The sequence below is a fragment of the Diceros bicornis genome, chromosome 16 (genome assembly GCF_020826845.1).
Source record: "Diceros bicornis minor isolate mBicDic1 chromosome 16, mDicBic1.mat.cur, whole genome shotgun sequence".
Lineage (NCBI taxonomy): Eukaryota > Metazoa > Chordata > Mammalia > Perissodactyla > Rhinocerotidae > Diceros > Diceros bicornis.
In genome coordinates, this window is record NC_080755.1 from 43,213,241 (window position 1) to 43,228,584 (window position 15,344).

The following is a 15,344-nucleotide window of genomic DNA, read 5'->3' on the forward strand; positions in this document are numbered from 1 at the left end:
TCACATTCCTCGGGATCGCGTCCACAAGGGCGCGCGCCCGGCCTTAAAACAATAACCTCCGGGAATGAGACGGAGACAGGTCCTGCAGGGCAGGAACCGGCGCGCGGGCCGCCGAGGCGCGAGGCGGAGCCCCGCCTCTCGGGGCCGGCTTCCTGCCTCCCCATTGGTCCGCGCGCCCGTCAGTCTCCGCCCGTGGGGCGGTGCCGGCTCTCCCCCCGGCGCCCTCTCCTCGCTACGCCGCTTTACTAGCTTCGTCGGCGCTGTCCTGCTGCACACGCCAGTCGCGTCCTCAGCTGGCGCGGGCCCCGGGGAGCTGGGGGAAGGGCAGGGCCGGGCCTGGCCGGAGCTGAGCATCGCCCGGGTGGACGGCAAGGCCGCGGCCTCTCCGCGGGCAGCACCACCTGTCGCGGGGCGAGACGTCGGGTAAGGCTCCGGGGGCGCGCAGCTGCGGGCGCCCTGGCGCGGCGGGCCCGGGCGGGAGCGCCGGGAGGGGAGCGGGCGCCGGCCTCCTCGCGCCGGCCCGGGGAGCCCAGCGTGGACCCGCTGCCGGGCTTCCGCGTGTGCGGCCGGCGAGGCCCCGGCGTGGAGGATGGGGGCAGGTGAAGGGAAGGGGCTCACTGAGTCGGGGCGGGGATGGCGGGAGCGGTCAGGTCGCGGCGACCCCCGGTTCGACCGTCCGCGGCTCTTCCCCAGCACACGGTTTGGGGGCGCGACTTCCCAGTTTCTCGGCTCCCTGGTCCCAGGGCGCTTCCCTCCCGCTCCGGAGTGAGGCCTTGTGGGCTCCGGATCACGAGCATCTCTCCTCTTTCCTCCAGCGCCCCTTAAAGACCAATTTTGTGGCTCGTCAAATCTCTTTTTATGCAGGGATGAGTTAATGACAGGAGTTAGGTAGTGTGGGTGTGGTTGTGTGTGCGGTCGTTCGTTCCTTGCTTTAAAGGAAGTTTGCTGCAAGCTAGAAAGTTCTAAGATTCTGTCCATGCATATGAAATGGCATCTGTGGACCCGGATTGGCAGATGATTCTTTGATGTCCGCGATAACCATCTCTCCTTGTGTGGTGTTACATTTGTGGTCCTGGATTTGACTTTCTTTCTTGGTTCTGAAGATAATTCTAGAAAACATGTTGCCTTTTGGTAGGGAGCGTAATCAAAACAACAAATCTCAACAGAAGTGCTTCTTTACGAAACGTGTTATCTCATATCTGTTTGATTTACCTTCCTAAGGCTTGTGGCAGTCACTTCTAAGCAAAGCAGTTAATAGCATTGTTATTTCTTTTCATGTTGCAATTGATGATGATAACAATAGAAGCACGTATTAATTGTTAATTATGGGCCGAGCACTGTTATCTCAGTAACGCTTTGAGGTTGATAGTGTTATCTTCTCCAATTTACAAATGAAGAAACTAAGTCTTAGGAGGGTTAAGTAACTTGCCCAAGATCACAGGTTTTAAGCGGCAAAGCCTGGGTTCAAACTGAGGCAGTCTAATTTATTAGTTCCAGTCCTCTCTTAACCTTGTATGCTCCTTAAGCATTGTTCATGTCTTTAAGCTAATTGCAATGTTGTACTCATAAGTTTTGATCTTCAGTAGCCGAACATTCTGGGAGTTAGAGCAGAGACAGTCGTTCCCCACCCCACCCCCCATATACCCATATCCATGTGTGTATATATATGTATATATACACACTCACTATAGTATATATATATATGTCTATTGTGTGACTACTATAACTAGTTCAGTTATGTGTTGCTGTGTTACATGGTTTGCAGAAATACAGGAAAAAACAGTTTAACTCTGTCATCTAATATTGGATCTTTAAATAATCAATTTTGAGCACTGATTTATAACCTGTATCTGACTCTTTTATGGTAGTTATAAAGATTTCATTAAAAGTTAGGGTTAGAGGCCAGAAATGCTGACATTACCTTTACCATACCTTACTAGAAAACGTTAGGCTGTGCTCTTGTAGAAGTTCTTCATTCTCTTGAGAATTAAAACATACTCTTTCTGGGGGCCGGCCCGGTAGCGTAATGGTTAATTTCGTGCTCTCCACTACCTGGGCCCAGGGTTCGCAAGTTCCGATCCTAGGCGTGCACGTACATACCACTTACCAAGCCGTACTGTGGGTGGCAGGCGTCCCACATATAAAGTAGAGGAAGATGAGCCCAGATGTTAGCTCAGGGTCAATCTTCCTCAGCAAAAAGAGGAGGATTGGCAACAGATGTTAGCTCAGGGCTAATCTTCCTCACACACACACACACACACACACACACACACACACACACACAAACAACATACTCTCTCTTGCTCAATAGTTATTCTTGAGAAAGAATTGCTCACGGCTTAGAAGGTGAATATGTATAATGTTTTTGTATTTTAATATATTTGTTATGAAAACACATTAAAAAATTCATAAAGGAAGAACTCATTTACCATTTGAGAATTTCTTTTGTAAATTAACTCCTACTATAATGCTGTTCATGCATAGCTTGTATTTAATTTCATATAAAACTAAGCTATGCTAAACTATATTCAATTTTATATTAAGTTAAAGTAAAATAAATTCTAATTTATGTTGGTGAATTTCAGACAAACTTTAAAGCCATATTTTAAAATGTAAATAACACTGAAACTTATAGTTGTTTACTGAGGAACAATGTTAGAGGACAAAATTCACACTAAGTATAAAAATTACTCTACATTTTATTTATTTTTTTATTATTATTTTTTTAGTGAGGGAGATTAGCCCTGAGCTAACATCTGTTGCCAATCCTCCTCTTTTTGCTGGTGAAGATTGGCCCTGGGCTAACATCCGTGCCCATCTTCCTCTACTTTGTATGTGGGACACCTACCACAGCATGGCTTGATAAGTGGTGTGTAGGTCTGCACCTGGGGTCCAAACCTGCGAACCCCGGGCCAGATCGCATGAACTTAACCACTATGCCACCAGGCCAGCCCCTGCATTTGCTTTTATAAAAAAGTAACTGTTTTATTTGAAAGTCATCATTTTGGTTAGATGGCTGCATATTATACCTCCTTTGATCAATATGTACAAATTTCAAAAGTAATGAAAAATATTGTATTGATTCTGTAGATATTGTTTAGGATGACATTTGATGTTGCCTGCATCTATATGCCATCCAAATTCTCATTCTCGACTTGGAAACTTAATTTGAAATAGTTTAAATAAATGTTAACCATGATTATCCTTGTAGCCTCTTAATATGGATTTCGCATTAGAAGATGTTGATGCGGAAACTAACAGGCCTTTAGAAGACTCTTTCTGACCACCTTAGTCTGTTACTACTAATAACAATAATGCTTAGATAACTAGCATTTATAGAGCACTTAGAGGGCACTGTGATAAGCATCTTACATGGATTATCTAATTTAAATCTTAAAACGGCCCTGTTTAGTAGGTCCTGTTGTTTATCATCCCCATTTGAGTGATGAGACAACTGCAATTTAGGGAGATTGTGATTTACTCTGACTTACTCCGACTTGCTCAGGATCAGCGCTAGCAATGGCAAAGCCAGGATTTACATCCAGCAGTTGATTCCAGAGCTTGCCTTTGACCACTCTGCTAGACTGCCTGGGTATGGATTGCATTGAATAAACCTTCAAGTCAAGTAGTCAAGCTATTTATGATGATGATAAAGCTCTAAGGGCTTGATACTTTATATATATCATCATTACTACATACAACTCTGCCAAATAGTTTCTCCTCCCCTATTTTATTGATGAGAAAAGTGAGACTTCTAAGTCAGTGGTTCCCAGACTTTTGAACTTGATGGGCCAGTAAAAAAAAAAAAAGTGTGTGTGTTAAGGGGGCAACTGGGACCAGACATAAGATGGCAAACTTTTAATTCTGTCAAGGTTAAGGACCTTTTTAAAAACTACACTCAACCATCCCCATCCTTTTATAAAAGAAAGGACATTTTTATCACCAAAAAGGTAGGAAGATCATAATTACAACATGAAAACAAAGACAATAAATTTAGTATTATGAAAAACTATATTACATTGTCCTAGTTTTTCTCATTTGGTCACAGACCAGTGAAAAGTGTGTCCCAGACTAACACCAATTCAGAGACCATTTGGGAATGCCTGGGTCACACAGCTGATTCCAAAATGGTAATTAGCTGAGTCCACATTCAAACTTAAGTCTGTCTGACTACAGAGCTTGTGCTCATTGCACTAAGTCATGACCTCTCTCGAATTTTGGTCTTGAGGGTATTGACCATCTCTTTTCTAGCCCCAAGTAGGGTAGTTTCCAGTAGCCAATGGCCTAGCAGTTTCAGTCCTAAGCCAGTTTATAAACCCCACTGGGAGAGTAAGTTCCACTGGCTCCCAGGATAAGGCAGTGTGAATGACGTACCGAGGGTAGAAACCACAGACATATCTTAATATCCAAGAAACTCTTAAGCAGCTTGATTATGAATAACAAAAGATCCTCCATCACTTAGGAAATTCTGAGGATTTTTAGGAGCTCTATACCAGAAACTGGGGACAAAGACCAACGTGTTTCTTATACTACAAGTACTGATTACAAAATGTAATTTTTTTCAGATTTTCTTTAATTTAAAATAAAAGGTATTCCTTACTATTTTAAATTTGCCTACCTTACCAATATACTGCAATACTAAATCCAGTCTTTTGATACCAAAGTTTTAATTGTGGTAAATAAGGCTGCCCTGGAAGAACCACACAAACACATGACCAATGCTACCATTTAAAATTTATTTTGAAATAATTTGAGAGGCTTTGTTGCATACATCGTACCTTTTGGCCCCTTAATATTTCACTGTGTATTTTTGGAACAAGGATATCTCTTACATGTGGTTATCAAGTTCATAAAATTTAAAATTGCACAATACTTTTATGTAAGAAGCTACAGTATATCTTCCAATTTTGCCTATTGTCCCAGTAATGTCCTTTATAGCATTTTTTTTGGATCAGGTTTTGCATTTAATTGTCATATCTGTTTAGTGTTCTTTCAATTGCAATAGTTCCTTAGTGTTTGTCTTTTGTGACATGAACATTTTTGAAGAAAATCAAAAACCACAAATCAGTTATTTTGTGGTATGTTATTATTCTCGTCTATTATTATTATTATTATTATTATTGAAATATATTCAACGTATAACATTGTGTAAATTTAAGGTGTACAACATGTTAATTTGATACATTTATATATTGTAATATGATTGCTGTTGTAGCAAGAGTTAACACCTGTCATGTTACATAATTATTTCTTTTTAGCGGTTGGAATAATTAAGTTCTAGTCTCTTAGCAAGTTTGATGATGATAATACAATATTATTGTCTATATTCACAATACTGTGCATTAGATCTCTAGGACTTACTACTCATTGTAGGTTTGTACCCTTAAACAATATCTGTCCCATCCCCACCCCCATCCCCACCTCATGATTCTTGATGTTCTTATGATCATATAGATTTCTTGTTTTTGTGGCCATATTTAGGGACCACATTTATGTGAAATATCCAGAATAGGTAAATCCATAAAGACAGAAAGCAGACTGGTGGTTGCAGGCACTGGGGGAGAGGGGAAAACTGCCTAATGGGTACTGGGTTTCCTTCTGGGATGATGCAGATATTTTGGAACTAGATAGAGGTGGTAGTTGCACAACATTATGGATTTTCTAAATCCCTCTGAATTGTTCACTTTAAAATGGTTACATTTATGTTATATGAATTTCACCTCCATAAAAATCAACTTTAAAAAATCCCAATGTAAATGGTTTTGCTACACCCCCATATACGATGGCTTTCTCATCAAATAGAAATTCCATTTGGGCCGGCCCCGTGGCTTAGCGGTTAAGTGCGTGCGCTCCGCTACTGGCGGCCCGGGTTCGGATCCGGGCGCGCATCGACGCACCGCTTCTCCGGCCATGCTGAGGCCGCGTCCCACATACAGCAACTAGAAGGATGTGCAGCTATGACATACGGCTATCTACTGGGGCTTTGGGGAGAAAGAGGGAAAAAAAGGGGGAGGATGGGCAATAGATGTTAGCTCAGAGCCGGTCTTCCTCAGCAAAAAAAAAAGAGGAGGATTAGCACGGATGTTAGCTCAGGGCTGATCTTCCTCACAAAAAAAAATAAAGAAAATAAATTCCATTAAAAAACTTATTGCATGGTAATTGCAGTGATTTGTGATGATTAAAGAAATACATGGGCATTGCAAATTGATATTTGGTAGGACAATTGATATGCAGAAGAATCTATATATTCCCATCAGTAAATATTTAAGGTTTAATGTACAGTCATGCATCACTTAACGGGGATACTTTCTGAGAAATACATTGCTAGGTGATTTCTTTGTTGTGCAAACATCATAGAGTATACTTACACAGACCCAGATGATATAGCCTACTACACACCTAGGCTATTTTATGGTACTAATCTTATGGGACCACCGTCATTGAGCAAAACGTCGTTACGCAGTGCATAACTGTTATGTGGAGTTTTCCATTTTGAAGAATTCCCATATGTTTGTGATGGATGTGAAAGGACGAAAACATGTTTTCTAGCCAATTTGCATGATTTTTTTTTATATTAACAGGTTTTCTAAAACCAAAAAAAGTTTAGTACATTAAATTTAAACATAGAATATATTAGTACATTAAAATTCTAAGTCTAGATTAAGAATCTGGATAGCTTCTCTTCCTCTGAATGTGTATGCTCCAGGCTTTCCTGTTATTCACTTTTCCACCTTCAAGCTAAGCTCCCACACTCACTGACATGGCACTCACTTGGCTCTTTACAAGCTGTTACCTTGTTTCTTAACATCTCAATTTCTTCTCTCATAAGTGAAAGATACATACCTTGCCACGCTTGTGTGGATTAGAAAAAGGGTAAATGTTTAGCACACTGTAGTAGATAAATACATAAAGAGGAGCACTAATTATTATCCAAGGACTTAAGAGTGTTGTCAGGAAAAGTAAGTCTTTGCCTTCACCTTATTGTTACCTTTTTAGAATCGTTACAACTTGTAGAAACATAAATGTATTTTGAAAAAGCTTTTTCACATGTGGAAAGTTAAGCTTTCTAAATCTGCTTTTGAAAACTGATACCTGATGTACATGCAGTTCTGTACTGTTTCTCATCAGTGGTTAATTTGCTTTGCTTTTCCCAGGTGAAAGAAAAGATGTTGTCCCGGTTAAGAATAGTTGCTGCTCCTTGTCCTCTGGCATGTCGTCGTGTTCACACAAAAGAGAAAGGCAAGCCGCTTATGTTGAACCCAAGAACAAATAAGGTTAGTAACACTCATACTAACATACATTGTCTCTCTTGCTGATAAAGGTTTTTTATATTTTAGATTGATAAAGTATGAAATTTTTGTATTTTGTAGCTTTATACTAAATCTATTCAGAGGTATTTGCTTTTTCTGCATGAACTTTTTTTTCACTGTCCTCCACGTGGTGAGAATCGTGGCTGCTTTATAGCTCCCAAATTTCATCCTGTACAACTTCTACCACCAGAAAGGATCGACTTTATATCCTAGTTCTAACTCAAAAAAAAAAAAATCCCCAGAATAGCAGTCTGGCCAGGACTTTTGGCCAGATATGGAATATTTAGATTGACCCAGCTCGATTCAGGTACTCATTCTGGACCAATCAGTTGGGCCCTTGGAGGGTGGGGTCAAAATTGTAAAATGAAATTTTATCTAATGTCCCCCCCCACCCCACCTCTGCCCAGCTTTTTGGACAGAAATGATTGCACACGAGTGATTTTGCCCATTAATCACACTACTGCTTCAAAGGAAAGACACCTGTGCCCCTTTTTACACCCTTGGGACAGAAATGATGGGCAACATTGAGATCTAGTTGTGCCTTTGTTCCTCATCCAAGCTACATTCAGTGGGCAGGTACCTGTATTTTTTAGTGGCAATATTAAATAGTAAGTAATTCTGGAAAGAGATTTCTTACAGAAAGCATACATTGGGTTTATTGCTGTATATGCTATATATGAAATTTACCTTTTGGAAAGGTACATTCAGATGAAGGTGTCATTTATTTTAAAACAACAGTCATAAAAAATTTGCTAATCTCATTTGTTTCCCGTTATGGGGGGGAAATAATTAATTGTATGGTGTGATGTGTTTTGAGGGGTTTCAGGCCTACAGAGGGGAATTTGACCAAGGGTCACACAGAGCACCTTATCTTTGCGTTTTTGGTACCCGGCACAGCACAAGAATTCAGCAAGCAGTTAGTGAATTAAAGGAAGTTTAATGAGGGATATTCTAATCCTCTCTTGTTTCTGCCTCACCTCCCCAAATCTTGCTTGCTCTTCAAGATGCAACTCATTCAAAATCCACTTCTCCTTTAGAGCCTTTTCACACCACCATATAGACTGGAATAATCACTCCCTTCTCTGAAACCCTGTAGCAGTTTTTATCTTCCTGTTCCTATGGCAAAGAATCAATATATGTTGCTTTGTGCTTCTTTTCATGTCTAAGCTGTCATTGAAATAATTGATAGTATTTAGGTTTTCATGAATTTATATTTCAGGTTCCTTTTGGGCAGGGACCATTCAAAATTTCTTGTATCTTTTACAATTTCATTGTATATAAATTTGATACAATTTATCAAACATTTGATAAATATGGTTTTATTTTATTTTTAGAAACTATTTAAAACATACTTTGGGGGAGTTATAAGAAATTTATAAAGTACATTAAGTAGCAAGTGAATTTTAAGGAGGATAGCCTAAAATGTATTATAGTACTTCTATAAAGAAAAAATCTAACACTCTGGCCTGAAATCTCTAAGGTTGGATAGCGTCTGTATGGTTACCTCATTGAAGGACAACTTCTGGAAATCCCTTAAGCATCGTGAAAAGTTTTTTGTTGTGTTTGTTTGTTTGAGAAGGAAGTGATTCCCAGTGTGAGGGTCATGGACTCCTTGGGGGCTTACCATGCAAAGAAATCAGGTTTGTGCTTCAAACATTGTGGACTAAATTAATATTTTTCACATATTTATAAATACTGTTTTAAGAGTATGTTGCTGCTGTGATTACTAAAATAGTAACTAAAGGCAGTACTGAATTCTTAATCTTTTTAAATGTATGCCTGTAATCACTGTCTACTAAAGGTGTACCTGGTATTCTGTGTGTAAAATGTTTTTATTGTGGTAAAGCAAACATAATGTACAATTTACAATTTTAACATTTAAAAGTGTACACTTCAGTGACATTAAGTACATTCAGTGTTGTGCATCCATCACACTCTCTAGTTCCAGAACTTTTCATTACCCAAAATGGAAACCCTAGTAAGCCATCACTCTCCCCACTTCCCCTGTCCCCTCGTCACTCAACCCCTGGCAACGACTAATCTGTTTCTGTTCCTGTGGATTTGCCTGTTCTGGTATGAATATGAAATTGTTTATGACAAATTTTTTTAAGTCCTTATACTTTAAAGGATTGGACATTATGCTAGATTATGAGCAGGAGTTGTGGTGCTAATTTGAGCTCTGCCACTTACTAGCCATGAAACTTTGGCAAATCATTTAACCTTTCTAGGCCAGTTTTCTCACTTAAATAATGTAGATAATAGAGCATTTTGAAACATTCAAAGGACGGTACAAGTGTAAAATTAGATTTCTCCTTTCTCCCCATGCTCCTTTGGCTAACTTTTCTAATAGTTTTTTGAAACTCAGCTCTGCATCCTTTCCTCTAGGAAGCTTTCACTGACCCTTGTCCCCTACGTCCCCACCACACTGGAGGAGTCCCTCCACCTATGTGTTCTTTTAGCATTCTTGTGCTTACCTCTATTATTACCATTGATAATTCTCTATTGGAATTATCGAACTCCTCCATGAGACTGTGAGTCCCTTGAGGATAAGGACCATGTCTTGTTTCAAGATCCTCAATGCCTTAACATAGTACTCAGCACACACAGAACCCTGGTAATGATGGATGGATGAATGCACAGATAGAAAAAGCCTGAAGTAGTTGATGCTGCTCGTTTGCACAGATAATTAAACATGAGTTTTGTTTCCAAGAAAGATGTTTGGATTCGGTTGTTTTGTCATCTACTTTTGCAAAGTAAGAAGGTAGGAAATAGCCGTATTCACAGCTCTTCTTCCAGTGTGCTGACTTTTGTGTTTCCTTGTGATTTTTGTGTGTTTTCCTTGAGCCTATTTCATCTTACAAAGTCTTAATTAAGTTGTATATATGTTTTAAAAGTAAGAATAATTTTAAATTACATTAAAAGTTTTTCAGTTGATGGACATATTTTATTTCTAATTTCTGCATTGAGTTGTAAGACCTAGTTCCTATACTAAAGCAACATAAGCTAATTAGAACATCTGATGTGAATAATTATGGATTTCTTATGAACAAACCTTGCCACTTAGTTACAGTTTTCTTCTATTGGTGCTATTTCATCTCATTTAACACATTTTCAGAAATCTAAACAAGCATTTGAATCTTCCAGGACTACGTTATACTAGTGCCTGAGTATACTGAAGTTAAGGGAATGCGTTATATAAATGGATTCTATCTTCTGAATCAATTGCTTTCTATCTGCCCTGTCTATCATCACAAATCCAAATCGGTATTAAAGTATCTGAAATGTTTTAGTGTGGGATTATTTCTATAACTCTCAGGATATACGTCCTGTTTGGCTTATACAAGGCCTAAAGATTTAGGTAAAATGTGCTTTAAAGTATAAAATGAGTACCAATAAAGGAATATTAGGTTGAGTCATAGAAGAATGAGAAAGTATATAGTAAATGAATTAGATATTTATTTTTAGTGCAGATTTACAGCTTTTAGAGGTAATTATAAGCATTTAATAATGCTGCCTTAGGACAGTTTCTCAAACAGGAGATCTGGGGAGTATTCAGGCTGAGGTTTATTATGATAACAACTGTAAAACTGTAAGCAGTTGCTTGATTAAAGATGGGCCAACTCTGAACTCTGTGCATAGCCTCCGCTCCCAACTCTTTTCACTTTCTTCCAGTTCTTCCTACCTGTGGATTGGCTGCCTTAGCAGGAGAGAAGCAAACAATTTTATTGATGAAGTGATATGGGTGTCAAAGGTATCAGAGTCCTTCTGAAATTAAAAAAATTGCTACTGATATCAACTAGCAATTCTCAAAGCCCTCCTGCTGTCTAAATTTTTTATTTTCCTGGTTCCTCCATAATATTAGTGAATATCTCTTTTAAATCAAATATTTTTTTCAAGGTGGAAGAGTTATTTCAGCCAAATTTGAATATCCTAAGGAACTCTATTTAGAATAATGTACCATAGATTGCTAGAGCTAAAAGAGCTAGATAAATAGTAAATGCCAGTGTAAATCATTAACATATTTGGAGAAGAAGTGTTGAAGAAGAGAATTAATAACTCCTTCACTTTGTGGATTAGGAAATTTAAGCCCTAAGAGATTTAATAACTTGCTTTAGCTTTGTATTGGGAGCTCTGGTTTTATGGTTCTCATTCTATGAGAATTTTGGTTTGTTTGTTTTTATTTTAACCTCCTGTGCCTAGTTCCCTAATAGATAAACTAATTCAGACTTTTTTTGTGATTCTTATTATTTACACAGATAATATTATGACTAACAAAAAAAGAAAAATCACATTCCTACTACCCCAGTATATCATCTATTTTTATATTGCCATGATCCTGTTAAAAGTATACTTACTTTTAAGACTGTAGTATTCAATTTTATATGCCATTTTATCACTGAGAAGAGTATATTATAAATAATCTCCATGATGTTTCATAAACCTTATGATATATGGCTGCATAATAGTTTAGTAGATAGATATGGAATTGCAAAGACTGATGAGAGTCCTATCTTGACTGGCTGTTTAATCTTCAGTGTAGATATGACCTCTTTGGATCCCAGTTTCTTCATCTAGAGTGCTATAGAGAAAAAAGAAAAATTATAAAGCTACTTTAGGCACTGTAAAATACTATGTAAATGTGAGTTATTCCCTTCAGGTGATGTTTTATAAATTAGCCATGACCCTGTTGCTGAATATTGTTTCCAATTTTGACATTATAAATCATTAGTTACTAGTCATGTTATCAGTTTTATAAATAAGTTTGGTAATTTCCTAATCCCTGGTGGATTTTATTCTAACTGCACTTGAAGAGAAGGAAATAGAAGGGGCCTTTATTTCCCCCCTAGCATGCTTACCTGCACATTCAAGAGTCTAGTTAAGGGATTTTTACCAATATTGGCTTATGTGGGGAAACAGCATGTGTCTAAAGAAAACAGCTCAGAGGATCATTCAGGATCAGCTGAAGGAGGTACACTTCTACTGTGTAAATTGAGAAGGCACTGCTGTTGCATCAGAGATGAGAAAAATGCAGACTTGGTGTGACAAGTGGCATTGGGAGATGGAGAGAGTAGGAGGGCAGATGAGAAGAAGATTGTTTCTGCTGACTGTTAAAGAACTAATCAAGGCATTCATTTTAAACGAGTGTTGTCTCTGCAGGCTTGCTTCAACTTTAAGAATTTGACCACTATTACCATACTTAATACTTAAAATTATTTCTTTAATAATCATTTTAACTGCTACCCTGCATTATAAATAAAATGCTTTTGAGTGTCCCCTCAATCTAAATAGGAGATAGGTAGTGAAACCTTGTTTAGCCAACTTATTTATCTTTGGCAATAGGATAGGTAAAGTAATTTTAAATGAACTACGTAGTTCATTTAAACATAAATTTTAGCTTTTTCGCTTTAGCCTTTTACTAGATTTGGAAAAAGGAAGAGAGACAGTTTTGGTTTTATCTCCTTGATATTTCTCAGCCTTAGATAAAATCTTACAGGGAGAAATATATGACACAAAGGATTTAGTGATTTGAGTCTTCTCCTTTCTTTTCTCTTTCAGTCCAGCTAAAGATTTATCAATTTTGTACATCTTTGCAAAGAACCAGCTTTTGATTTCATTGATTTTTTTTATCTGATTGTTTTTTCTATCTCATTTATTTTTCACTGTAATCTTTATTATTTCCTTCCTTCCTTCTTGCTTCAGGTTTAGTTCGCTCTTTTTTTTTCCCCTAGTTTCTTAAAGTGGAAAGTTAGGTTATCAATTTGAGATCTTTCGGCTCTTTTCATATGGGCATTTATAGCTATAAATTTCCCTGTAAGCATTGTTTTCACTGCATCTCATAAATTTTGATCTGTGTTTTAATTCATCTCAAAGTATCTTCTCATTTCCTTTGTAAATTTCTTCTTTGACCAATTGGTTATTTAGGAGTATGTTTAATATCCAAATATTTGTGAATTCCCCAAATTTCCTTCTATTATTGATTGCTAATCTCATTGCATTGTGGCTGTAGATCATACTTTGGATGATTTAAATCCGTTTGAATTCATTGAGACTTGTATTTTGGCCTAACATACAGTCTGTCCTGGAGAATATTCCATGTGCACTTGAGAAGAATGTATATCCTGCCGCTGTTGAGTGGAGCGTTCTATAGGTGTCTCTTAGGTCTAGTTGCTTTATAACGTTGTTCCAGTCTTCTATTTCCTTGTTGATTTTCCGTCTTGTTTTTTTCTCCATTATAGAAAGTGATGTATTGAAGTCTCCAACTTTTTAAATTGTCTTTCTGCCTTCAATTCTGTCAGTTTTTGCTTCATGTACTCTGGGCCTCTTTTGTTAGATGTGTATGTGTTTATAGTTGTTATATCTTCTTAATGGATTAACTCTTTCATTATTATAAAATGTCCTTCTCTAGTAACAATGTTTCAGTCTGTTTTGTCTGTTATTAATATAGCCACTCCAGCTCTTTTGGTCACTACATGGTATATATTTTTCCATCCTTTTACTTTCCACCTTTTTGTGTCTTTGAATCAAAGTGTGTCTCTTGTAGACAGCATATAATTGGATCATGTTATTTTGTCCATTCTGCCAATACCTGCCTTTTAATTGTAGAGTTTAATCCATTTACATTAATGTAATGACTGATAAAGTACAGTTTATACCTGCCATTTTGCTATTTGTTTTCTAATTTCCTTCTGTCTTTTTGTGTTCTTCTGTTCCTCCATTGTTCCCTCCCCTCTGTATTAAATAGATATTTTCCAGTGTACCATTTTAATTCCTTTCTCATTTCTTTTATTGCCTTGTTCTGAGTTATTTTCTTAGTGGTTTGCCCTGGGGATTACAAGTACCATCTTTATAACAGTCTAGTTCAGATTCATACCAGCTTAATTTCAATAGTACACAAAACTTTGCTCCTGTGTAGCTCCCCACCTTTTGTGCTGCTTTGTCATACACATTACATCTTTATACATTGTCTGACCGTCAACACAGATATATAATTATTGCTTTATGTAGTTGTCTTTTAAATCGAGTAGGAGAAAAAAAAAGCTACAAACAAAATACATTTGTACTGTCTTTTATATTTACTTATATAGTTTTATCTTACCCATGTTCTTTATTTCTTTGAGAGATTTCAGTTACTGTCTAGTCTCTTTTCATTTCAGCCTGAAGGACTCCCTTTGGTATTTCTTATGGGACAGGTCTGCTAGCAATGAACTCTCTGTTTTTGTTTATCTGGAAATGTCTTAATTTCTCCTTCATTTTTGAAGGATAGTTTTGTAGGATTTAGAAATTCTTGGTCGACAGGTTTTTTTCCTTCACTTTGAAAATGGCATCCCACTGCCTTAGGACCTCCATGGGTTCTGATAAGAAATTAGCTGTTAATCTTTTTGAGGATCCCCTGTACATGATGAGTCACTTCTCTCTGCTTTCAAATTTCTCCTTTTGTCTTTTGACCATTTGAATATGATCTGTCCAGGTGTAGATTGAGTTCTTCCTGATTGGAGCTGCTGAGCTTCGTGGATAGGTGGATTAATGTTTCTCATCAAATTTGAGAAGTTTTTGGCCATTATTTCTTCAAATATTCTTCTGTCCTTTTCTCTCCTTGCCTTCTGGGACTTCCATTATACACATGTTGGCACTGTTGATGGTGTCCCACAGGTCTCTGAGGCTCTGTTCATATTTATTCATTGTTTTTTCTTTCCTTTTCTCAGACTGGATAATCTCAGTTGATCTGTCTTTTAAGTTTGCTGATGCTTTCTTCACCTGCTTGAATCTGCTGTTGAGCTCCTCTCGTGAATTTTTAATTTCGGTTATTGTACTGTCAACTCCAGAATTTCTATTTGGTTCCTTTATATAATTTCTATCTCTTTATCGATATTCTCTATTTACTGAGATGTCATTCTCAGGCTTGCCTTTAGTTTTTTTTTTTTTTTTGCTGGGGAAGATTCACCCTGAGTTAACATCTGTGCCAGTCTTCCTCTATTTTGTATGTGGGTCACTGCCACGGCATGGCTGATGAGTGGTATAAGTCCACACCTGGGA

The 15,344-nt window shown here is 37.9% G+C and overlaps 1 protein-coding gene across 1 annotated transcript in view; it reads left to right on the forward strand.

Moving 5' to 3' along the window:
- The first annotated feature begins 327 nt into the window (after nt 1-327).
- Nucleotides 328-15,344, forward strand: part of ME2 (malic enzyme 2) — a 48,887-nt gene continuing 33,870 nt past the window's right edge. Inside the window, exons 1-2 of the mRNA XM_058557151.1 lie at nt 328-423; nt 7,155-7,274. Of these exons, the coding sequence (XP_058413134.1) occupies nt 7,167-7,274 (108 nt within the window). The 5' untranslated portion in view covers nt 328-423; nt 7,155-7,166. The remainder of the gene's footprint in view (nt 424-7,154; nt 7,275-15,344) is intronic.